Here is a 25,666-nt window from a genome sequence, read left to right on the forward strand (position 1 = left end):
TTTCATTGAATTTTTGTTCACTGCTCAATCAGGAAACAGACAGTAGTGGCTCAAAGAAAGCATCCATACCTCCATTTTGCATTTGTTATTGCCTCTGGAACCTAATTTGTATCTATATTTATTTATAAATGAGGTAGGATAAAATTATAATCTTTTACCCTGTTTTGCAATTCCAGCATTTGCCTCTTGTCCTTCTGTTTGATTCTTGGTTATGTTCAGTTTTCTTTATCGAGGCACTTCTACTAGATTTTCCTTGCATAGTTAGTGTTAGCTGTGCCAAGTTCCTGAGATGTTTAGTGAGTGAAGCCAATGCCTCCAGCTAACACACTTGAGCATTACAGGGTAATCCAGGCCTTGTATTATTGCTGACACATTGTTACAAAACATACTGGCAAAGAAAACACTCATAATGATTAATGCCCACAATAAATAGCTGAAGGACAGTGAACATTCAGAGACTGGGACCTGTAAGAAGGGAAGGGTGTTGTGATATGTGTAACTGTGTAAAAACAGGAGAAAATCAAAAAAGAAAGAAGAACTGCTTATCAATTAAAAGAGATTCTGAGAGTGCAGTCTTACAAAGAACTCTTCGGAAAGCTCATTGAGATACTTAAAACTAGAATGGGCAAAACACTAAATAATACACTAGTTAGATTTCTTACTGTCAGGAAGGAATTTGAGAAGGCTCAAATAAATATACAGTTGAGGCCTGTTTTTTTGGTTGTTGTAGGAGAATTTTAGTCATTTTATTTCATTTGCCTTAGGGATAATAAATAAATAGCCCTTTGGAAGTTGGAGGCTGACATTTGAGTCTTTAATGAACGTTTGTTTTTTGACTGTGTTTCCATGAATGCCAGAGCGCTGGCTGTGATCCCGCTCTCCCCGAGCAGCAAGTGTGTATTTATAACTTAGGCACTGTCTCACAGTGGGAGAGGCTGATGGCTGTGGGCAGGACCAGGACAAACAGCAGGCAGCCCCCAGCCTGCCGAGGCAGCCCTGGGGACAGTGGTGGCAGGGACAGGGCTGTGCTGTGGCACTTTGTGAGCCTCCACCAGCTGGGGCTGCTGCAGGGAGAGGCCGCGGTGCAGGCCTCAGTCTCCAGGAGTGGCCGGGCCCCATCTCCCGGTGCCCCTGCCCGTGAAAGGTGTGTCCAGGCATGGAACCTCCAGACACACCTGGCTGAGCTGCAGGAGCCCATGGAAAGGGGCAGGAACATCAGGGAGGCTGGGAAGGAGGTGGAGAGCTGGCTCCAAGCACAGTCTGCAGTGCACCCACAGCTAAACCGATCCAAACTTTCCTGCTGGGAGGGAGAAGAGAGTGAAAACTTGCAAAAGCTGCAGGAGGAAGAGACTTTCCCCAAAGCCTGACATGCCCTTGCAGAGCCACTTGACCACTTGCAGGCTGAAAAGACCCTTCACATCAGGGGAGAGGCTGGAGCTGAGTAAGGCAGCCTCAAATGCTCCTCGTCTGGCTCAACTAAGAAAAGACAGCAGGTGACTTTCTTCTGAGAGACACAGAGGCACCTGGTTCCTGATATGACATTGTACCAGGGATGGGACTGAGAGCCTACCAGGCCTCCTACAGCCCAGTGACCGTGATCTGCTGCTGTTGATCCATGTGGGCTGCAGTGATACAGCCTGGAGTGGTCTGAGGAGGATCCAGAAGGAAGAGAAGTCAGTCAAAAATGCCAGGAGGCCTGCATGGATGAACAAGTAGTGTTCATCCTGGACAAACACAAAACACTAAAAGGAAGTCTCTCTAAAGAGACTGGAATCTGGGACAGGAAGCTGGAGAGAAATAGAGAAATTGTCTGAGCAGCCAGGGATCAGGTTTGGAAAACTGAAGCCTGGATAGAATTAAGTTTGGCCACAAACTCCAGTCTTGGAGCTGACTGCTGTGGCCACTCACAGACAAATGTCGAGAGAAAACCCTAAATCTTCTATATGTACAGTTGGCAATAAAAAGAAAATGAACAAAAATATGAACCCTCTGAATGGAAATAGGAGCTTGGTTACACAGGATAAAGAGGAGGCTAAAGTACTCAATGACTTATTTGCTTCAGTCCTCACTGGCAAATCCTCCAGTCACAAGGTGTGAATGCCCCATCCCTGGCAGTGTCCAAGGCCAGGATAGACAGGGCTTTCAGCAACCTGGTCTAGTGAATGGCATTCCTGCCCACAGCAGAGGGGGATGGAATTAGATGATCTTAAAGGTCCCTTCCAACCCAAGAAATTCTGCCATTCTTTGAAACTTATTTAAGAAAACGAAACAAGTCAAATTTTCAGTCCCTCTGCTCTAACAATATCCTTGTTAGCACACCATTATACCATAAATAAACCATCAATCTTTGCTGCTCCTGCTAAGATGCACTCTGTCTTTAGAGACACAAATGTGCAACTGCACTGGGCAGTACTTGAACTGTGGAAGTTGACACACAGGTTTAGGGTATGCTGGGGTGTGCATAGCAGTTACCATGATCTCTCTCCTCAGGCAGCAGGCATTTCTGGCAGGTTGCACTTTCTCTGAACTCCTCTTCCATCTGCTTCATTCTTGGAGCTGACTGCTGTGGCCACTCACTGAGCAGTTTTGGCAGCAGCAGGGTACAGATGCCCAGCTTGGGAATGAGTTTTTGAAGTAGTGGCATCTCAGTGTCAGTTTGCCTTCCAGCTGATCTCTGGCTGGATTCCTGGCTCTGCTGGCCACTCAGGAGTTGGGGTCAGTCTTTGTGGTTTGCTGGCCTTCTCAGAAGAGCACTTGTCTGTGATTAGTCCCTCTGAAGGAGCTAAGAGCTTTCTTCATAAATAACTTTAAAAGTAAAATAATTCTGGACAATCTCATGAAATTCACATAGAAACTTCTATGAAATGACATTTAATACTGTGATAGATTTCCATTCTTGAAAATTTCTGCTGTGCTCTACTAGTGTATGGTGGATTTATTTCTTCAGTGCAAAAAAAAGAGCTTCATAAAGTATGGAATAATTCCCAGAAGATAAACCAGAACATGCCTAAAATTATTAATATACAGAGTATATTCTTTAACATATTGGTGAAGCAGTCACCATCATTCTTATAGCAGATAGATCAAAAACCATTTCAGTACCTCCAGCTCTTACACTGTCAGCAATGGGGAGAAAGAGGAACTAAAAATTACTGTCACTTCCTACAAACATGACCAAAATCAAGTACTTTGTTCTAGTCTAGGAATTTTTATTCTATTAAGGGAAATCTCTTCAGAAAGATATGTCCTTTCTTCATCTGTTCCCCTATGAATATCCAAATAGGGGAATTAAAAAATGCTCCAGAGCTTTGAAAACTCAAAGTAGCCAAGTACGTTGCCTTGTTTAGCTTCTCTCTTGCTTTTCTACCTATTCTGAATTCTGCCTGAAGATGAATTTTTAAAATTAACTATTTTCTCATGCCTCTGACAGTACTGGTAGAATCAGAGTACGGCTGAACCCTTGGGTATCTCAAAAATTCCCTTTCAGTGGTCAAGTCCATACTCACAGGGAACTTGACAGTTCACTGAAAATTAAGATATGTGTGCAGGTGCAGTAACAAGGGTATACAGGCCATGTCTGCTGAATCCTTTTTCTTTTTACAGCTTATTCTGGAGGTTACAGGAAACTCATATTGCAAATATGATTTATGACATATGCAGAAATTTTGCTGTTTTTAAATGTAATAAATAAAATTATTAGAGTCCTGAATTTACTCTGAGATCAGACCAGAATGCTTGTGTTGTTTTTTTTTTTTTAACTATTAAAGATCCAGCCTTGATTGTGGAAATTTTGATGCGGATTTTTTCCTAACTTGCATATTTTCTGCTCTAAAATAGAAGTGTTGATTGTGTGAGTAAGATGCAACTTAGTCTTCCATAGGTATTGCCTCTTCAGTGAGTAATGAGTAAAATGTAATTATGCATGCATGTAATTTTTACTGGAGTAAATAGAGTATGATTATATGATGGAAGGAATTTTGGTGATTAAAAAGCATCATTTACTCATGTTTGGAATGAGGCTTTCAGCAAAAGAGAACCAGAGTGGCAAAATACCAGTGGATAATACAACAGAACATGCAGAATATTATTTCCATGGCAAAAAAAGTACCCTGGTGTATTCTGTGTAACATTTTCTTCTGCCTTGGTACAGATCTCCAGATGTAGAGTAAGGACAAATGTTTTGGAGACTTCTCTTGTGCAGACCCCATCTTGCTGTCTCTCAGTTTATAGCATTCTTCCAAATGAAATTAATGGAACAATAGTGATGTGAAGTCCGTTAAAGGTCTAGCTGAACGGTGAGGATTAGGTTGGTAAACACAGGATTGTTTTGTTTTGCTCTGCAGCAGGAGGTAATTTGAGTTGGGTGCAAGGTTATGCATGCTGAGATCCTCAGTGCAATTCTCCCAGGCTCTGTCAGTCTGTGGTGTCTTCTCCAAGCACATGAAAAGCAGAAAACAGTGTACCCAAGTGCATCTTGTATTTTGCTTTAGAGCTCTCTGCTAGCAAACCAAGTGCTGGTTTTGGGAATGAGGCTGCAGTTTTCCAGAAATGCAAAAGAACAGTGCCAAACAGAGAACATACAAGGCATTTCTGATCTGTGGGTGTTCCAAGGCAACAGACAATCAGTTTTCAGTTAAAAGTGAGCATGCAAAACAAAATTCAGTTGGGAGCATAGAGGATTGTGAAGGCTTATAAGAAATGGCATTTTTCCTTATGTATTTAAAACCTATTTCTAAGAAAGGTGGGGTGGTGTATCTTGTGGGATCTGAGGTTTGTTTGGATTTCTTTCTGTGAAGAGTTGTTTAAGCCAAAAGAAAAGTGCCCTCCTGAATAATAAGGATCCGGTTGGTTGCTTTATTTGAAAGTTGTTTGGAAGTATCTACAGAATAGGGAAACAGATGCAATTGAGCAGAAGAAACTTGGTTGCTGTTAACTCCTTAATTACTTCTCTTGAAACCAGAGGAAGTATGGCATATAGCTACTTCAGGAAACATTCTAAACAGAAACGATTTAAGTGGATAAAATAGCAAATAAAGGCAATGTGAAGTGCTTGTTCAGCAAGGCTGGAAAGAAAAGAAGGGAAAAAAGATAGCTATGCCAGATGAGAGAGATTGTCCCTGATAGTATCTCATAGGTTTTGCATTGTTATCATGTAAAGATCCCCTTTTATGCTTAGTCGCTTAAATAAGTGTGTACTTGCAATATCTTTTTTTCTTTGTATTTTGATTCTTTCAAAATTAACTTTTGCTTAGATATCTTTTGTTCAGATTTACTTATACTAGAAGATATTTCAAAGTACCTAGGCTTTCAATTTACGTCAAACTCCAGATTATGGAACATGAAACATTTTGTTTCTGAAGATTAGCATCTTACAGACATCAGAAGTTTACTTGCAGCCAATGATTCAACAGTAATATATGTCTAAGCTTTCATAGAGTGACACTTTTATTGGGACACCTAGAGAGTCACATTTATAGGAAGTATGCAGCTGAATTAACTTCCACCTGCAACCCTTTCCTGGTCTCTAGGCATTACTTTCTAAGGTGGACTAGAAAAATCCAGGAGATAAATGGCAAAGTCAGGGATGATCATGATTAAAGCCTACAGCTCAAAGAAAAGTTGTTATTATTAGTAGTATTAGTGTTGTTGTTGCTGCTGTATTAACATAAAAAGCTGTATCTGGCCAATGATGTAAAGTGAAGATTTGAGTTTAGTAAAGACTAAATCTAACCCCCTGTGCACACATTTGAAGAAGAGTGTATGTGAACTCTGGGAACAGGTGAAGAGGTTTAATTATTTTTTTAAATCACTTGTCTCAGCCAACTTCCTCTGCTAAAGTTTTACCATTTGAGATGGATACCACTGCTTGTCAAAAGATCTAATCATGTATTGCTAGACATGTCTTGGTTTGAAAAATTAAATACACAGCTCAGCGTTACTAGTCTGGTGTTCTGTTCTTACCAGAGTCTTTGTCATCAATTGTTTATTTCTGTACCTCTCATGTGAATTGAGGAATAAGGAGGCTAAATTCGGTAGCTCCAGAGAAAGAAGCACATAACCAGTCTCATGTATATTTGGTGAAAAGAGATGCTAAGACCAAAATAATACTGTCATTTCTCCTCCTTCTGTTCTAAAGAGTTGTGTGTGTATTGGATTTTGCTGTTCCAGAAATTATGAGTTGCTCAAATGAATAGAACCCCCAAGATCTTAATTCCATTCTGTCTTTCCCTTCTTGCTGAAAGGGCTGAAAAAGTAGCAATCCTTGTCTTTCATTGATAGATAGCTGTACTCCCTCTGTAGTTTGAGTTTATATGTGGAGTGTGATCTCTCTTTACAGCACTGCATTGCAGTAACACTCAGGCAATGCCTGTGTGCCAGAATCCCTTGGACAGAGGGACTCTGGAGTACAGACATTTGTCTCAAATGCTTTGACTGTTGAACATGTCAAACATACCCAGCTTTTAGTTCTTATGCCTTCTTTTATTTTCTCTGCTGGTTTTTATAATTTCTTTGGAAGGTGCTCACATTTAAAAAAGAGGCTCATTCTTATTATTGTTTGCAGGTTTCCAACCTGTACCTGTATGACAGTGTGCTCATGCTGGCCAATGCTTTCCACAGAAAACTGGAGGACAGAAAATGGCACAGCATGGCAAGTCTGAACTGCATGAGGAAATCCACCAAACCTTGGAATGGAGGAAGATCCATGCTAGAGACTATTAAGAAGGTGAGAAAAGACAAACCACCATTGTGTGAGCAATTGAATGAGTTACTTCATGTCTATTTAAGCATTTGAAGAAGGTTTTAACTTCTATTCAACTTTTCTTTGATGTATTACAAGCAAGTGATCTATAACGACCAAGGACAATCTACAGTTATTAAACAAGCATATGATTTATGATAAACAAGCTACACACAGTGCAGTGTGGGTCCAGTGGTGCGTGTTCTGCTTCTGTTCTCATAGCTGCCTTCTGTGGAGGAAGTAGGATCAGGAGTAGTCATGGGCATTGATTCGTGCATTTTTGCAGGAGGATAACTTAAGGAGCTTGGAGGGGGCAGGAGGGGAAACTAATGATGAGATTTACGCCTTATGTTCCATTTTCGACAGCTCAGATAGCTTTGTATGTTAGCTGAGCATTAGTAAGGATCTCCTTGTGTACTGTATCCCAGAGCAGAGCAGAAAGGATCCGATTTGGCTAAGCTGTCACTAACAGTTACACTGTGTTGCACCATGCTGAAATACTCAAATGTGGACAGACCTGTGGCTTTGCAGATACTTGGCAACTTCTTGTGTAAAAGTAACTTGATCACAAGCAATAATATAAAAAAACCTAATTTGTTACTATACCAACTTTTGCAGTTTTTCAGAAGAAACCCTCTGGTCCCAAATATATATTGATGAAATAATTTGCTAAAATGATGCAATTTGATCATTCTGACAGGTCCTAATGATGCCATCCTTTGTCGCTAAATTAATTTGAACTTTGGTATAATTTCTTTGCTACAAAGCCAGAATCAAACTCTGGTAGTTTCACAGAGTTGCCATGTTATCTTTCCTTCATGTTTCTCTTGGGAGCACAGCAGGCATGCCCCTTGTTTTGGGCTGGGAGTTGATGCCTTGGTACTCAAGCCAAGAACAGAGCCCACTGCCCTCAGTTGCACTGGGAGGGCTGTTGTCTCACAGTCCTCTAAGGTCCTTCTCTTTTGCTTTGGGGTCTGTTTGTGTGGACAGTAATGACCTGATAGCCATAAACACTAACACATAATGGGTGTGTTAGTGTTAAAATATTTTTTCTGAAAAAATTGAAAAACTGAAAACTTTTGTCTAGCACTGGGTTTGAGCTACTGAGGAACATGCAAGGGCCACATTTCAGTTCACTGTAAACATGATTTAAGCATATTTGACACACATTTTATGCAGAGGAGTGTTTATGAAGGCAAATGTCTTGTTCTGAAATTTCTCAAACTTACTTCCTTAGGGTCATATAACTGGGCTAACTGGTGTTATGGAGTTCAGAGAAGATGGAGCCAATCCCTATGTCCAATTTGAAATACTGGGCACCAGCTACAGCGAAACATTCGGCAAAGACGTGCGGAGGGTAAAGATATGCTGCTTCCTTCTCTCTTTTGTTTTCCTCTGAATAATATACATCCTGCCTCACAGGAGAAAATGTTATTCTTCAAGAGTGAATTAGTGCTATGCTGCAGGAGACATTTACTCTATGAGAAATATTTTCTAGATTATTATGCACTTAAATCTTGAAAACTGGTTTTATATTGGTAGGCAGGAATCCTGCAAGTTATTTCTCATGTGCAGTAATGCCATCAGCATCCTGTGACTGTCCTCCACAATTTAGCTTATGTGTTTTATTGTTGATTAAGATAGGATTGCTATAATACAAATATGGAAGATGCAACACAATTGGCACTTGTCTTACTCAGGTAGATAGCTGAATTTATAAATTACATAAACACACTAGGATGTTTTAAGTGTAGCTGCTGCAAGAACTTGAGATAAATAAAAAAATTCTGGAGAAGATAATTTCCAAAATGAAAGATGCTCTGTTGTGAAAAGTAAAGATTGACCTATTGGTGGTAGCTGGTGGAACAAGGGCTGCCAAGGATTAGGAGTCAGTTAAAGTGGTTCCATTGAATTATTGACATAAATTGTCATGTTCTTTGAAGGCTACCTTGAACATGCTCAGACAGAGGGGATGCTGCAAAAATATATATGAAACTCTCAGTTGAACAGTGAGGTTCTGATTGGAACCCATGCTGTAAGTTATTTCTAAACTGCTCAGATGGTTGGAATACAGACATTACCATGGTATGATCAATGGGTCCTACATTAAACAGAGCTGACCAAAGAGGATTTCACAAATAATTAAAATATATGTGATTTCTTATTTTCATTTGGCCATTGGTTTCTGTGATTTGCTTTGATTTGTCTGAATTACAGAAGTGTAAGTGGAAAAACAAGACATTTTTGTTTACATAATCATCTTTATCAGCTAAACATGAGATTCCTTCAGAGCCTAATTTGGCACAAGGATTCTGGACATGAAGCCAAAGTTGTGCAATATCTATTAGAAATTCAACAGAAGGGAGACAAGTATTTGAAATGCATTAAGTTCTAGGAGAGATAATTGAAAATTTTCTGTTGCCAAAAACATGCCTCTGAACGCTTCAGTTTGGCTTTTTATTGTGGTGACCAGAAAAGGTTGTTTCTCAGTCCTCTTTCATTTCTAGAAGATGGAAAATTAGGAAGTCTTAAGTTTCAAACACTATGTGAATTATAAAAGATTATCTTATTGTCTTAATTTTGGAAAAAGTGTTGCCTATTTAATAAAACAAGGTTGGTTTAGGAGGTGTAGGAATCAATCCTGGCTCTCAGACAGAAGTGTGCTCCTCACTTTATGCACAAGTATGCAAAAAAAAGTATCTGGTGCCGTGTGAGATGCTGTGGACTACCCCACTGTTTGCAGCTGCCAGTCCAGGAAAGCCTGAGTGTCCTGTCAGTGCCATGTTATCCCTAGCACATGGATGCTGTGGAACATTCATTTTGGTCCCATTTTGTTACTGAATTCCCAAGTGGCTTTGCTTAAGTCACATAATTGCTTGATGCTTCAATATTGACCTTCCCGTAAAATTGGCATGAACATCACTGAGCACAGGTTTGAGCCTTACAGGCAAACTGGGGTGTGTAAGTGTGAGTTATTTGGTGTTTTCTAATGTGCATTTTAAATATGGTACCACAGATACAAATGCTCTCGCTTTGGTATGTGCAGCACACTGACCAAATTGACACACAATTCAAAGGTGTGAGGTGGAGATAACCAAGATATCACTCAAAAGAGGCAAAGAAATAGGTAAAATGACTAAATGGGAAAATTACTAAAACGGCTGACCTGGTATACTGGTGATTACTTTTGATCTCTAGTGTGCTACTTTGAGGTTATTCTACTAGGTGGTTTATAAAGGAAGGCTTAACTCTTTGGGTGTTAAATGCAGAATACTGTAGAGTTCCCAAAAATTGAAAGGGAGAATAATTCTAGATGGGTAAAAAGCTAATGGCTGTGGAATACTGCTCTGAGCTAAAATGAATTTCTGGAAATTATCCTTTCAGTCTAATATATAGAGAGAGTAAAAGTCAGCAATATGCTACAAAGGTTTGGAGAACTTGGAAGAGATGATACCTCTTAGAGCAAAATTACCATGGAACTACTGGAGTTCAATTATTTAGGCAGCCTGACTTTTTATTATTGCAGCAAAAATATGTTACAGCTAAGAAGTACTTTTAAGGCTCAGAAAGTCATACTTGTCTTATTTATATTACTTGGGTGAGAGACCAGTTCTTATTTATTGTCAGCTGCTTCCGTTTCAGCCTTTGGTCAGGTTTAGCTGTAGAAGCATGTGTTTTTGGTAGAAAACAGAGGGTTCTTTCTGCATGGTTTTATTTATGTATGGAAAGCATCTGTAGTTATTTATTCCTGTCCAGACCCTACAAGAAATCTTTGCACTTAGGATTAGTGACAGGGTAGGGCAAGAGACTGTAACGTTGAGTGTTGAACCTTAAAGGGAATCCAATCAAAAGTTTTAAATTTGACTTTTAACACTCAGCATCCCTTACAAAGTTTCTTGGGGATCACTTCCATGAAAGATTCCTGGGAGGATGTCCAAGTTGGTAACTCAAATCTGCAGGATTTTTCAGAGCTATTTTGCAGAGGCATCTTCACTTTCCTGTTGTCCTCAGATCTGGTCTTTCTCCAGACCATTTTTCCTTCTGCTAGATGTGATTTAGTTATGATTGGACCTAAATATATATATTTCATTGCTCAGTGTAGCTTCTTTATTCCACAACTCATTTTGTCTTCTCCTTTCTTACTCAAGTCTAAAACCATGTGGTTTTAGTAAAGGCTCACAGAGGCTTTTGTGTATTTTGTGTGTTACCATTTGTTTTTCCTTTAGGTACATTAAAGTGAAAGGGAAACTTGAGAAAATGCTCTAATTTCTTTGGTTTAGACATAAAAGAACAGGGTATGTCCCTTAAGGTACATCACCTTGTTTTACAAAAGGCTCAGGTAATTGCCTTCTATTCACTGTGTACACGTGGAAGTTTAGAAAGTGTCATGTATTCATGCTTAATATAGAGATTTGTGTGGTGGCTTATTGGGGTATTTGGAAGTTGAAGATTGCTAGAGAAACTGAAAAGGCTTAAATGTCTACTGCTTGATGATTGCCACTATGATTTATGTTCCTAATGTCTGTCAATACCTTCAGAAATAGCAACCAGAATATCTGTATATTTAAAAAAAATAAGAAAAATAAGTGGATGTAAAGCGATAAGGGAACAGAATAGATCAAACAAGAAAAAGCAAAAATAAAGCTTATGTCGTACTTTCACAGTCCAGTGGTCATAGAAGGGGAAAGGAAGGCAGGACTACATTAATTCACTCCTTAGAGACTCTCTGTATTATTAGCTCTTATTAATGGAAGTCTTGATGGAATTTTCAGAGCATCTGGGCTGCTTCATTCTTCTTATGTTCCTGCACTTGGGTAGATCCTACACAATATAAGAGCTGGATAATCCAGCTATGAAGGCAGAACTAAGGGAGCTGGGACTCCGGGGTGGCTTTCCAACGAGTCACCACATCACTGTGAGCTCTTGAGCAGTAAACCCGTTTATTCTCGTTTGACCATGTGTGCAGAGAACAGCATAACAGCTAACACACCTTGCAGGGATGTGATTAGGCTAAGTTAGATGATGCCTGTAAGGAGCTTTATGATAATCTTCATCTTCCTCTTTGGCAGGAAGATTTCCTGTAAGTGTGAAATGATGTGAGTATTCCGTTTACTTTACGACAGGGAACATATTTTTTCTAAAGCAATCTGCATTTCTTTCCCAAACTGGCTGTAATGAAAGCAGAATTAATGGTTTGCACACATTTTGTATTTCATAAGAAGCATTCTGTTCAAAGTGATAATGTTTATGGTTTGTTATTCATTTCTGTCAGTTGGTATGTTTTATTTTTTTTTAAAAAATATATTTTCTTGAAATATCAGCTTTGTAAACAGTTACAGTTGTTTCCTACAGCACTTCTGAGGCAGACTGCAGAAGTCACTGTAAGTAGTTTTTGTGATATGTTTCACAGTTGTTGAAACCACATTTTTGAATTCTGATACCATGGTTTAGTTGGGATTGTTACTTTTAGACAAAATCTCATTATTATCATGATGACAAATCCTATGCTTCTTATTCATTGCGAAAAAAAAGAAAAGGTGTTTTAGATATCTGCAGTATCAAGTGCTTTCACCCACAAGAATATTGCCAAATCCCATCATATGCTGCTGAAAGTGATATTTACACCAAAAGAATTATTTGGTTCCTACCATAGTTGAATCAGTTTTACTTCCATGGAAAAATACATGACTTAATTGCCTGGGTTTAGCTGTAAAACAGATTCCTGCCTCCTGCTTGAGCACTTCATAAACAGACACTTGGGTGCAGTATTTCAGTTTTACTGTTTGGCCAAGGTATCTTTCAGCAGAAATGTAAGACTGAACTTGTGGCTACTTTAGATCACTAAAATCCTTCTGTTACTTTGCAAAGGGAAAGGTGCATAGTCCTCTCCCTCTTGGAAGAATGCCACATATTTACATTTGGTTAAACTTTCTCTTTCTGCTTGAGTTGGTTAAATGTCATGGTGCAATAATTTGGAAAAAGAGCATTGTGATTCATCCTATTGATGAATAGTGCATTGTGTCAAACTGAAGAAACAACTGAAGTATTTTAGTCAATATAATAAACCCCTTAAATTTTTATTTCTGGTTTCCTGTGCATGTGCATATATGAGGAATACAAGTAAATGCATTCCTTGCATATTCCGTAAGTTGAATTATTCATGGTGAAAAATACAGCTTAATGTATAGGAAATGGCTATGATCAATTTTTAAATAATAGAAGAAAACTCAAGAAGAAACATAATAACCTTGAGCGTTTTGGTTTGTTTTCTCCCTGAAATAAAATGGGGTCACTGCTTGCCCAAGTTCTGCAAACTGGGCTTTTTTTCCTAGATGAAATATACTTAATGTTGTGTATGCATTCATTGTAAAATTCTAGCTCAATAATTTCACTGAAGAGTAGATAAGCAATTTTGAAAATGTATTTTTTATTGCAGATATGTGACACATAGCTATTTTAATTTATTTTTTTTTTTAATTCTAAATTATGTTTTTGGAAAGCATTGCCAATGGGACCTCTGCTTGTGTATAAACTGTTACTTGTATTTGTAAATTGTGCTAGTGTCAACACTGAGCAAAAGGGATGTCTTGCAAATTTGAGCTGGAATTTCTCCAAGCATAAGATTGTGCTGGTCTTCCCCTTTGGAAGACTGCTGATATGACATTTTCACAGTGTGAAGCTTGAGGGTAGATTTTGAAAAGCAGCCATATCTGAGGTAAGAGTGGGGCCAGCATTTAGGGTGCTGCAGAAGTTTCCACAACGACATGCACCATTACCTGTATGTTTAGAAATTCTGTTTAATTTCTAAGTCACATATTATATCATACCTACCAGGTTATAATGAATTGTGGGTATAACATTCTTTTTCTTTCACACATATGCAGTAGTGCATAAAATCGGGATAATAGGAGTGCTAAAATCAGCATCGTAAAAACAGTTGCATCTTTAATTATGGAGTTTTCACCAAAGCTCCTGTAATTTATTGATGAATCCTAGGGGGGTATTCGGAGTGGGATGACAAGAAAAGCCCCTTTCTGTAGCTCAGCTGATAGAGAATCTGTGCTGCAGTGTGGACACTCTGACAAAGCATGTATTACCATACATGCAACAGGTCAGGATTTCCTGAGCTTAATAAAGAAAAAGAAAATAAGTCTTTGAAAAAAAACTACACAAATTCTTTTTACCTTTTTGGAAATCCAAACATGGAGATTATTTACAATTTTTCTTTTTCACAGTATGAATCTTGGACAAAAATAATAATCTCACTACTCCAGAAATGAGGAACAATTTGTCTTTTCTAATTTCCTGCCTTGAGAAGTATCTTTGATCCACGATTGTTTTTTAAAATTCACACCAATTCCAGAACTTTCCATTGAATGTCAGAATAACTTTTTTTAGTATACTGTCTGTTTAGCAAAACTGCTTTGAAACTGAACAATAATATTGATAATAATAATGCTGAAATACTGTTATCTCAGCTGTCAGATGGAATAGATGTCATCTTGGCTTTTATAAGGACATAAAATAAGGAGATCTAACATCTCTTCATTTACAGCATGATCTCAGTGTCAGGGACAGTTGCAAGGACTGTATATTGAGGGAGACCATGCACAGTGTCTTCTCTGCAGTATTTGAAAAATGTTTTTAATTCTTCTAATGGTTGCTGCCTTGTATCATTTGATAAACTGCAAATACATGTAGGCCAAGCATAATTTATGAAGTAATTTATTTCAGCAGTAATATTAAAATCCAGGGTAACTCTGGTGCCTGCCTGTGTATATTGCTCTGATATATTCAATATGTCCAAAAGTGGGTCTTTAAATATAGGTGGTTAATCTATTTGGTCATGCTTCCATCGTAGCTATGAAAAATGAATGAACTTTATGGTTTCTCTTTAGTCTTATTAAAATAAACAGCATAAATAGAAGTTATCTAAATTTCCCCTTCTATTTGTATTTTAATTTCTGCCATGTCATGCCAGATTACATTACTGTGTATGAGCAAATACTTTCTCATGCAGGTTTTCAAAGGACCCGGTTAATGACAAGATTTCTTTGTGATCAGCCCAAATGTAGGACATGAGGAACTTCTGTGTCACCAAGTGGCAAGAACTATCTGGCTTGCTTTGACTTGGTTCCTTAATTTCATTATGCTTAAAAAAAGAATAATCCTTATTCCTGATTTTACATTTTTGGGAAAGATACTTTCAAAAGGGCATCAGAGTTCTGATTGAACTTCTTTGTCTTTATTGGCTAACTCACTGCAATTACAGTATTTGGCAGAGATTGCCTGCTGCTTTTCCAGTTCCTTACAGAACTGCCTTTAAATTGAGGACTTCCTGTTTCCAAACTACACAGGAAATACTGAGTCTTGCCTTAAAATAGGTACAATCTATAATCAGTGTGAGCCTGTGTCAAGGAAAGAATTCCAAAATATATTTGGAATATTTGGAATGTATGGTATTCCAGTGTCACAATATATCTTGCAGTGGGAGTGGATGAGTTTATGTATTTGGGTAAAGTACGCAGATGACATATAATAAAACTTGGGTTTAATTGTGAAAAATCATTTTACTGGAATGAAGATAGGCTTACATAACAACTAAAATGGAATATTCTTTCTGAACATGCCATAGTATGTTAGTATTCTTAATATATTAATGAGTGTGATACAAAAACATCTACTTAACTCACAACACTATCTTTCCTATGAAAAGGTGAATTGCAGACTCAAACAGACTTTAGTGATGAGGCCTTTGTTGGAAAGCAGATGAAATTAGGAGTAAAGGAAAAACAACAAATAATCCAGGGAATCTCTGTTACAGTGAAGGAGTTAAGGAAATATCCTGCTTGTCAGTATTGACCAAAGCATATAGTCAGATAAAGAACTGGTGGTTTTTTAGAAAAAGAAACAGCATAAAAATAGTTTAATCTGACACCAGTTATTTGCTTTTAATTTACTTGCCAAGACCAGTTTCTCTGAGGATGAGCAGAAAGAGAAGAAAGAGAGCTTGCTTGCCTATGGCAGTAAATTCCTCTCAGTTGGAATACCACCAAAAGATCCCAAAAGGGCGTGCTTTACTTAGGAAAACACTCGCACTTGTTCTCACTGTGTCTGAAATTCTTGTGCTGTCTTCTGGTCCTGCCCTTTCTCCCACCACCACAGGACTTCGGGAAAATAAAAAAAAAGGGAAGTCAGATTCTTTCTCCTGGATGCCCTGTGTTCTGGGATACTGTGTCAGGGGTGAAAGGGGCAGTGACATTTTGTGTTAGGTGGCTAAGGGACTGGTGATTCCACCAGCCTGTTGAGGGAATTGCTGGTTTCAGCAGGTTAACCTCAGTATCTGCCTGCATTGTTCATTATAAAGTCTTAAATTATTCAAGTTTTATGCATCGGTAATATTTTGTTATTGTGCTCTGAGAGAAGTGGGTACCTTTTAAAGTAGGTGAGATAGCAAAATCTAGGGATGGTGTGTGGCTGATACCAGTTACTGGGCATTTGTCTGAGTTGTTTTTAAGTAAGGATTATTATCTAAATATACATGAGGTTGGTAAAATTCAAAAGCAGGTGTGCTTTTTTTTACAAAGCAGTCTAAAGCTTTCCAAATACTGTGGTTGGCTAGGTTGGTGACTAAAGGTACTGATGCTTTTAGTTCCTGGAGCCTTGCCAGAAAGTAGTCCCAGACAAGTACAAAAAAAAAAGTTAATATTTAGCAACTAGGAGTGTGGGTGATATTTAATTGTATGAGAACATTTCAGTTTGAGTAGTTCTGGCATCATCTATAATTTTCTTAAAGCTTCATGTGCAATTTATTCTGCCATAAGATACAGTAAGGCACAAGTTTGCTTTGCAAGAATGCGGTCTGAGCTGTATTGAATCTTAATTGAGCTCATGCTCTCAAAATGCTCTTCAGTACCAAACTACAAGGCCACTGTAGCTGTTTGCATTTCAGTAGCACCTGGAGGCTGTGGTTTTGTTATACTGAGAGATGTCCAGGTAATTAAATGTATAATTATTGTGTAATATGTAAACCATGTGGTTGTGTGTTCAGAAATCCACTGCTGCTGTTTTGCCATTCTGACAGGAAAATGCTGTCATAATCTAAGTTTGGAGAACATTCAGTTTTGGGACTTCTCCAGGGTTTCTGCCAAGATAGGGCTGAATATTTCTCTGGATCAGGTGTAAGGTGTGATTTTCAGGGTGGGTATAGCCAACAGTGCTGCTCATGGCTCAGACTTGCAGAGATAGCAGCTTCCTTCTGGAACAGAATCTCAAGCTGTGTCTGCTCTTTTCTTTCTTTTCTCCTAAATTTAAAAATAATAGGGAGTGAAGTATTTCATGATAGGCTTTCCAAGCTTTCTCAGTAATACTACATGGTGATTGCACTAGAGAAACAAGTGCTATCACTCCATGGCTTTTGGGTTTTCTTTCTTGGGCAAGAGAGGGCAAAAGATAACACATTTACTTTATGAGCATGAGGGAAGTGCAGTGAGGTTTTGTTGTTATTTTTCATTAACTCTGATTGGTTTCTGAGTGTTCAGTGGAGGACTGTTCCTCGATAGACTCACTGAAAGGCCATTCAGCATTCAGGGCTTTCTTCTTTTTCTGAACACAAATAGGAACACAATAACCAGTGAAGCGAAAAACACAGATTTGCTGGCTGAGCTGGCTTAAAATGAAAAAATGAATCTGAATCTAGGGTACAGCCCACAGACTCTGCTACTATAGTGTGGCTCTTACTACAGCACATTTCAGTTCCTTTCTTAATTAAAACAAAATGTCTAGTCTTGTTGGGATCTCAAGGAGAATCTCGTATGTCAGAGGCTTGTTCTCTGGGTTTCTTTCTCTTCCTCTCATGTATCCCCCAGTTTCAGACCCAGCTGATGGACCTCACTTGTGTGTGTTATGTTCTGTGCCCCATAAACTTCTCTCTGCTCGGGAGAGAAGCCACAATGTCCCCCATTTTGGCAAGAAATCCAGGGTGACTCTGTGTGCAGACTGGCTCTGAAAGACTGGTACCATCCTCTGCTTCCCAATCACAACTTTTTAATAGAACTCAACATATTGGCATACTTGAACGGAGAGATTAAATAGATTCTATCCATTCTCCAAAACTATCTTTATTTCCTTCCTGTTTCTATTTTGAATGACAGATGAATTGTTCAAAGATCTATAGCTAACTGTTGTTTGATTTTTAGAAAAGTAAGGAAGAAAATGTAAAATGCCTAGTGTTAAATCTCAGAAGAAAAAAAAAAAGAGAAATTTTCATATATGTTTTCATTCTTTATGTAGTATGCTTCTGTATATTTTTCCTATGGTATTGCAAGATTTTAATATCAATTCTACTGTGTCAGACAGGACTTAACATCATCATAAACCTTTGTCCATGATGACTTCTGTTTAATCTTTTTAATTATCCACATACCATGCTCTTTTTTCTATTTCTTCCACTTCCAAGCTGCCATGCAAAACAGTCATTTATTGTAGCCAGTAGAGAAAACTTCATATATGTTTTTCTTTATGTAGTATTCTTCTGGATATTTTTCCTATGGGTGGTATTGCAAGATTTTATTATCAATTCTACTGTGTCAGACAGAACTTAACATCATTATAACCCTTTATCCATGATGACTTCTGTTTAACCTTTTTAATTATCCACATACCATGCTCTTTTTCTATTTCTTCCACTTCCAAGCTGCCATGCAAAACAGTCATTTATTGTAGCCAGTAGAGAAAACTCAATGGAAAATATGGATTGGATGGCCTTTTGTTATTTTATTCTTTTCTTTTTCGGTGAGATTTCATAAGGAAAGGAGCTCAGATTACACTAGAAGGGCATTTTTCAGAACTAATCAAAATTGTAAGGTAGTAAGTAGTTTTGGCTTTAGAACAATCATTACAATTACATTAGGTTTTTTTAGCATAATTTATTATGATTTTTCATGTTCACAAGAGAGAGTTATGACTTTTAACAAGCACACTGCAGGCAAAACACAGAATAGCTTGGATTGGAAGGGACAGTTCCTCTTTGACCAGTCACTCCATGAGGGTAAAAAGTCCCTCCAGCTTTCTTGTAGCCACCTTCAGGTAGTGGAAGGGGCTATAAGGTCTCCCTGGAGTCTTCTCTTGTCCAGGCTGGATAACCTCAGCTCTCTCTGCCTGCCTTCCTAGAAGAGGTGCTCCAGCCCTTTGATCATCTTCTTGGCCTCCTCAGGACTTGCAGCAGCAGGTCCTTCCTTGTTTTCAGTTGGGGACCTCAGAGCTGGATGCTGATATTATCAGGAAACAAATTTTCTTGCTTAAAATACATCAGTTGCCAAGAACAGGTACACTACAGCCTGTTTCTTCATAATAAACAGCACTTCAGAGAGGATCTTCACCTGCCTGCTGCTCCTGCTGCCTGCCAGGTTATTTTCCTCTATTCTCATAGATTTTGAGCAAAATATTCTTTAAGAAACTGTGCTCATTTTGCTTGTGTCTCTGGACAGGAGGATTTATGGTAGGTATTTTGAGTATTGATACTGGATTTTGAAGACAAGCTGACCCTTTTTTTTTGGCAAAGAAATAGAGTTATCCAGATCCTCTAGAAGGATGAGAAGAATTGGAGCAGCAAGGATCTCTGCAGCCTCCTTCCCTCCTGTGTCTCCCAACTTAGCCTGCCCACATGAATAATCTCCATTGCTCCACAGCAGTTAGTCAGGCTGCAGCAAAGATAAAATATCCTTTCCTGTAGCTGAATTAACTTTCTAGATGTAGGTGGTATAAAATAGGTACATCAATGTACCTACTGCCTCTCTGGCTTTAATTATTTCAGAAATGCTATCTGTTCTGAATTCATAATAACTGTGGGTATTTCCTGACTTAAAAGTTTAGCATCAGACTAGCAGCAGCAAGGCTCTGTAGAGCCTGACTTTCTAGTTGAGGCGAGCTGTTTTAATTCTGATTTTGAAATACCACTCTAGGATATCTCCCTTCTGTAGCTCTGGATTTCTTCAGTAGGTATTTCACAGTCCAGTCCAGAAAGACAGTGTGTGGATTAATACTGCTCCAGATCAGTGAGCAAAGGAAGGGATTTTTTTTTCTCCTCCTTTTCCAGCAGAAGTAAACACACCTTAAAACCAAAGCCATTTGTGTGCAGCCATGATCCTGCCCTGTCATTGCTCCAAATCCTTCCCTGTTCCCCATGCTTCAAGTCACCAAAAATAAGCATTAACAATGTCTTCCAGCACAGAAATTGGGATGGCTGCTAGTTTGATCTCTCTTAGTTCCAAAATTTCTTTACCTTTCTCTTGGCATCTCGAAATCACAGAATCTCAGAAGGAGCTGACTTGGAAGGGACTTAGAAGGATCATCAATTCCAGCTGCTGGCCCTGCACAGGATTGCACCATGGGCCTGAGAGCATCATCTAAAGGCTTCTTGGTGCTGTGAGCACTGCCCTGGGGAGCCTGTTCAGTGTCCAGACACTCTCTGGGGAAAGAACCTTTTCTAGTATCCAGCCTAAGCCTTCCCCAGCACAACTTCAGGCCATTCCCTTGGCTCCTGTCACTGTCACCACAGAGGTCAGCCGGGGAGCAGCACAGTGCTCTGTGGGGAAGTGCAGCAGGAGCACAGGCCGTTAATCTGGGCAATCCCAGAAACCTGGGGATGCAGTGATTCACGAGGAAGGGACCTCCAGCTGGCCTGCAATTTAAGCAAACTGACAGAGTCTGTTGATTTAAACACTGGCTTGATTGACAGCATCTCTGCTGAAATCCACTTCAGGACTAGTTCTGTTGCCTTCCTGATGTATTTGTACTGAAGGATATCTGCTCTTGGCTGTCTCAGACTTTTCTTATGTCACAGTGTGCTCGATTGTAAATCCAAATGGTCTCCCTATTTTTTGTTGCTGTTAGCCATTTGAATAACATGCTGCATCTTTAAATTTTGGGCAAGACTATAAAGCATGCAAACTCTTATAGATGTATACTGCATCTATAGATTTCACTGTATCCTAATTTTCTCTGTGGCATATGAGAATCTGATTTTCATGTCAGTTGCTTAAAAAAATACAAATCAACAAAAAGCAATTCTTCTGGGAGCATTTTGAAGGCTCTATATGGACACATTTTTAGGATGAAAAAAAGCACAGCAGTAGGATTCATTACTTTACTTTGGTGTGCTGACTAATGCTGTCAAAAATTCAATGTTGAGAAACAAGACATGCCCAGTGGAAATGCAAGGATATGAGAAAACCAGAAAGAATTTATGGATACTACTCATCAATAAACCTGACAGACAATATCAGTGCTTCCTTTAGCTGATTACAAGCTAGAAATACAGCTATGCTTTCCAGACTGTACATTATATTACAGAACTTAATATTGCTGTGAGGAAGAAATTTTCTTTATTATCTCTGCATGGTATTTTGCAGACAGTCCTGCAACGTCCCTCCCAGTTCTCTGGGCTGGTCCAGCTGCAGCACAGGCAAGGCTCAGCTCTCCCCCTTCCCCTCAGCAGAGGATCTGAGCTGCCATCAGGATAACACACCTGGGGCACTCCTGGTCTGGTTACTGCACAGGGAGAGCAGCCTCTCATCTGCTCAGGGAGTGCAGAAAACTGGAAAACTGGAATATTTGGGATGCTTCAGTTGCCTCCAGTACAGGAAATAGTTCTGTTCCTGTGTCACCTATCAGCTGATGAGGATTTGATAGGTATTTTTGGACAATCCCAAAGAAAAAGGCAACAAATTATCCAATAGTAGTTTAGAAAGAAAAATAGGGCAAATTTGGATATAAAGAAAATGCAGGCTAGCTTAGCACATGTGCAAATATTTGTTTAAATCAGATGGCATTTTTTAAAATAATAAACATTTTTCATAGACTTAATAAATAGTTCATCCTCTAGGTCAACTTTTTTCCTCATTTTCAGAAAGTTAAGACATATTTTGGCCATCATTTTTGTCTACGGGATTTTCAGTTTTAGGAACTAATTCCATATGGGGAATTTTTTCTATGTGCATATATAAATACATTAGCTTCTTTCATGTAAAGATAAAGCTTTTAGGTAAAAACCTAACTAAATTTTACTCTAGTATCACCAATAAAAGCAGTAATTCCTTGCACTGTAACTGGTAGACAGTGAGTACAACCAGTGCAATTGGGGGGAAAGGCAGCACATGTAAGGTCATCCAGCCAAACACACCAAACATACAGCAGTTCTTTAGCTTCTTTTTCTCTGCCTGTTGATTCTCCTTGCAGCCACTCCAGACACCTTTGATTGGCTTTGCATCATTAGCAGGCATCTATAGACCTCAGCTGAGAGTTTATTAAAACCAGGTATTTTCTAATCATGAATATGTCTCTGATTCTAATTTATAAAGTCTCCTTTATTAAAGTTTACTCTCACTTGGTATTTCTTTTAATTATCCAAGAGAAAAATGCACAAACTTTTTCTTCCTTTTAATTTTTCTTTTGCAAAGACTAAAACATTGAATTCTAGCTAGCTGAACTTTGATGTTTTTCTTCCTGTTGCTGCCTTTTGTCTTCATAGGAATTTGGTCTCCCTAAGGTTTCCTTCATATGAAGACCTTTGCACTTCTGCAGATCTTTATTTTTCCCTAGTAGAAAATGAGGCTGCCTCAGAAATGGATTTTGAACGGATTTTTAAATTTCCTCTTCTTCCAACTGTGCATTTGCTTCACTCTGCATCACGTAATAGCTTTTTATAAATATTTTCTCTTACTGTTTTGTAGTAATCTGCTTAAAAGAACCCAAGCCTGCTTATTTGCCATGACAGATAACGTGCTCTACCTGGTCATCTCCCAGCTAGATAATTTCTAATTCTCTTAATAGGTGTGTTTGGAAGATAGTGATTTTTAATTGAATCATAGGCTATCTTGAGTTGTAAGGGGCCCACTTATATAATCTAAATGATTAATTAAATATAGGGGACCAGGATACAAGTATATAGAAACAACCTTATTTGCGAAAATTCTTTGAATTTCATCAGTAGTATAGGTTGGTTTTTGTGCATGTTTTAAGGGATTTATGTGGAGAATGTGGGTGGGTGAGAAAGGACATCTGGGAAGAGCAGCTGCTTGGCTTCTTGTGAAAATTAGGTGCCTTAAAGGTGGCCAAAGTCCAGTAGTGAAGTGCAAATTGATTTGGAGCTGATCACAGTCTGGCTCTGTCCCTTTCCCAGCCTAGCTTTTGTTTCCTTTAGGTGTATAATATTGGCCATAATCCCTTGTTTAACTTTCTTTCTTGTATTACAGTGCAAATTAGCCCATTTGTGCCTAGCTAGTTTCCTCTTGAAGTTTATTCTCAGTTGTGTTGTTTCTCTGAGTTTGAAGCAGATTTTTAGCTCTATTAGTTAATTTGTGATGCAAATTGACTTCTATTGAGATAAATGTAAGCTGCTAGTTCCCATCCTCCTGAAACTCCCTTGGCTTACCCCTTCTCCAGCTATTGTGTACTTAGAAATGATTTACCTGTCATGTCTCAAGCTGTTGACATTGTGACTTTCCACTGCAAAAATTACTGAATACATGTGCAAAAAGATGAAGGGCCCTTAGAATGAAAATTTCTATGCTAGAGTGATTATAACAACTGACTAAACTCTCAACTGCATGTGGTTCTTTTTTCTTCAAAACAAGAAAAAAATAAAAACATTAAGACTTCCAGATGTATTATAAACCTCTGATATTGTTTTTTTGAAAGAAAATGGTAGACATCTACCTCAATAAGGTTTTAAACAATCTTTCAGCTTCAGTACTTTGTTAGATTATGCCCTCAGGAATCTATTCTTTTTATAATTATGACCCAGAGGAAATATTCTTGAACAGTAAGATTTTTCCATGCTAATAGCACAGTAGATGTAATACTGAATTCATGATTGTTTAAAAGCTTTCTGCCAGTATGAGGTAAAATGAACCAGCATCTTTGAAACAAGATACTAACTTTGGGTTGAATCAAGAACTGTAATAAAAGCAAAATAAATTCTTAGGAAACATGTTGAAAATTAGTAGGTTGAAGATGAAAAGAGTGAAATTATTAATAAGAGAGTTTCTTTCATTACACAACAATATGTGCCATTTGTGCTATTGGGAGATTTGTGGTTAAAATCAAAGGATCTGTGTTCTCTCACCGCTGTTCTCTTGTCACCTTTTACTTCAATGGGAGTGAAAAGATGTCATGGGGTCAGTTTCATTTTCAACCAGAAAATGCAGTGTTTTGTTAATGCTCAGGGTAGTTTGATCAGTGTTATCAACACCACAGTCATAATAATTATTCTGTATTCTAGAATTTGTATTGGACAAAGACTGCAGAGCAGTGGCACTTCCAAATTTGTTTGTGTCTTTTTCTTTATGGTGAATATGGAGAAAAGTGCATAAATTTCCTCTTCAGTATTGCTACATGAGGAAAATAATGGTAGAACAACTTATTTACAGACATGAAATTTCCATGAGTTTATTTATCAGCTCAAAGTTTTCATAGAGACTACAGGCCTAAATGTTTCTCTTCAAACCTTGTCATAGAATAAGCCAAAATGGAGTCATTATAGTGACCTCTTCTGGTTTTAAAATCAACTTTAACATCTCCAAAATCTGGTAATGGAGCTGTCTTTCACAGCTGGTCTCCATCTTGGGAAAGAAGCCCAATGTTTTGGGTTTTAGCTGCCTCTGATTTACTTTTTTTGGGATTTCTATTTTTCAACTCTGAATAAGGTTCAAATCTTGATGTACACAGAAATACGCCTCAATATCCAAATGTATTTACTTTTCTGATATTTTTTGTCTTACTAAATAGAAAACTTTGTTTCAAAAATAGGTATTCTTTGTTCTAGTGTGAGAGTGGAGTTTGCTTTTAGTAGAAATGTGTTTACATATTTATTTTTAATTCTGAATTTTCGAATCTATTCAGTTCACTTTTTCCCTTTTCATTGTGACAGAAAAATGTGAAACACAATAGTGACAGTGCCTAATATCTGTACATAAATAGTGGAAACAAAATATGGACTTGCTGACTTCTTCTCTCAGACTTGATCTGTTTGTCTTAATTTCATGTTGCAGAACACATATTTAATGTCAAAATGCAGGAAGTGAAAAGCTGGTGCATTACCTTGGTGGTGTTTTAGATCCTCTTCAAAAATATTTATTGTTTTATGTATTTTGAGCTATGGTTATTTTTCTGTGTTATATCTGCCCTGAATATCTTGCTTTGTAATACATGTAAAAGTCAGGTGGTGATATATGATTTATATGTCACTGGTCAGAAAGTCAGAAACAACTTATTTCACTACAGCCATACAGCAGAAGTTGATGTCCCTGATGAAACTTAATTCTGTCAGGACTTCAGCTCTCCTAGCCTGATCCTCGCTGCTCAGGATCCCTCTGCATCTCTCCCACGCTTCCTGTCCCTGCTTCCACACCTCTGTGGGCTTCCTTTTGGTTTTTGAGTTTATCCAGGAGCTCATCATTGAAGGCCTGCTGGTGTTTTTGCCTGGCTGCTTCTTTTGGGATGCATCACTCCTGAGCCTGGAGGAGGTGATCCTTGAATATTAACCATCTTAGCTCCAGGACCTGGCTCTGTACCAAGCAGATGCCTGAAGAGGCCAAAGTCTGCTCTCCTCAAGTCTGGGGCAGGGGCTTTGCTGTGCACCCTTTTCATAGTCCTAACACTTCAACATTCCACCATGTCATGGTCACTCCAGCCAAGGCTGCCCTGGAGCTTCACATCCCCCACCAGCCCCTCCTTCTTTGTGAGAGCAAGGTCACCATAAATTGACTTGGGGAATAAGTAGAGAGGAGTGTGGGGGAAGATACAGCAGTGACTGAAAAAGGGAGAACAGAGATGGAAAAAATTAAAGTTAGAAAAGACAGGATAATAGTAAATAACTGTGTTTTTAACAAAAATATAATTTAATCTCATTGTGTGTAACCATAATGA

The 25,666-nt window shown here is 38.4% G+C and overlaps 1 protein-coding gene across 8 annotated transcripts in view; it reads left to right on the forward strand.

The window, feature by feature from the left end:
• The window catches only part of GRID1 (glutamate ionotropic receptor delta type subunit 1), a 538,060-nt gene that overhangs the window by 440,555 nt on the left and 71,839 nt on the right, over nt 1–25,666 (forward strand). For all 8 annotated transcript variants that reach the window (XM_039719738.1, XM_039719737.1, XM_039719736.1 and 5 more), the window contains 2 exons: nt 6,563–6,724; nt 7,977–8,096. In XM_039719738.1, coding sequence (XP_039575672.1) covers nt 6,563–6,724; nt 7,977–8,096 — 282 coding nt within the window. The remainder of the gene's footprint in view (nt 1–6,562; nt 6,725–7,976; nt 8,097–25,666) is intronic.

This window comes from Passer montanus, unplaced genomic scaffold (assembly GCF_014805655.1).
Source record: "Passer montanus isolate IOZ18808 unplaced genomic scaffold, ASM1480565v1 scaffold42, whole genome shotgun sequence".
NCBI lineage: Eukaryota > Metazoa > Chordata > Aves > Passeriformes > Passeridae > Passer > Passer montanus.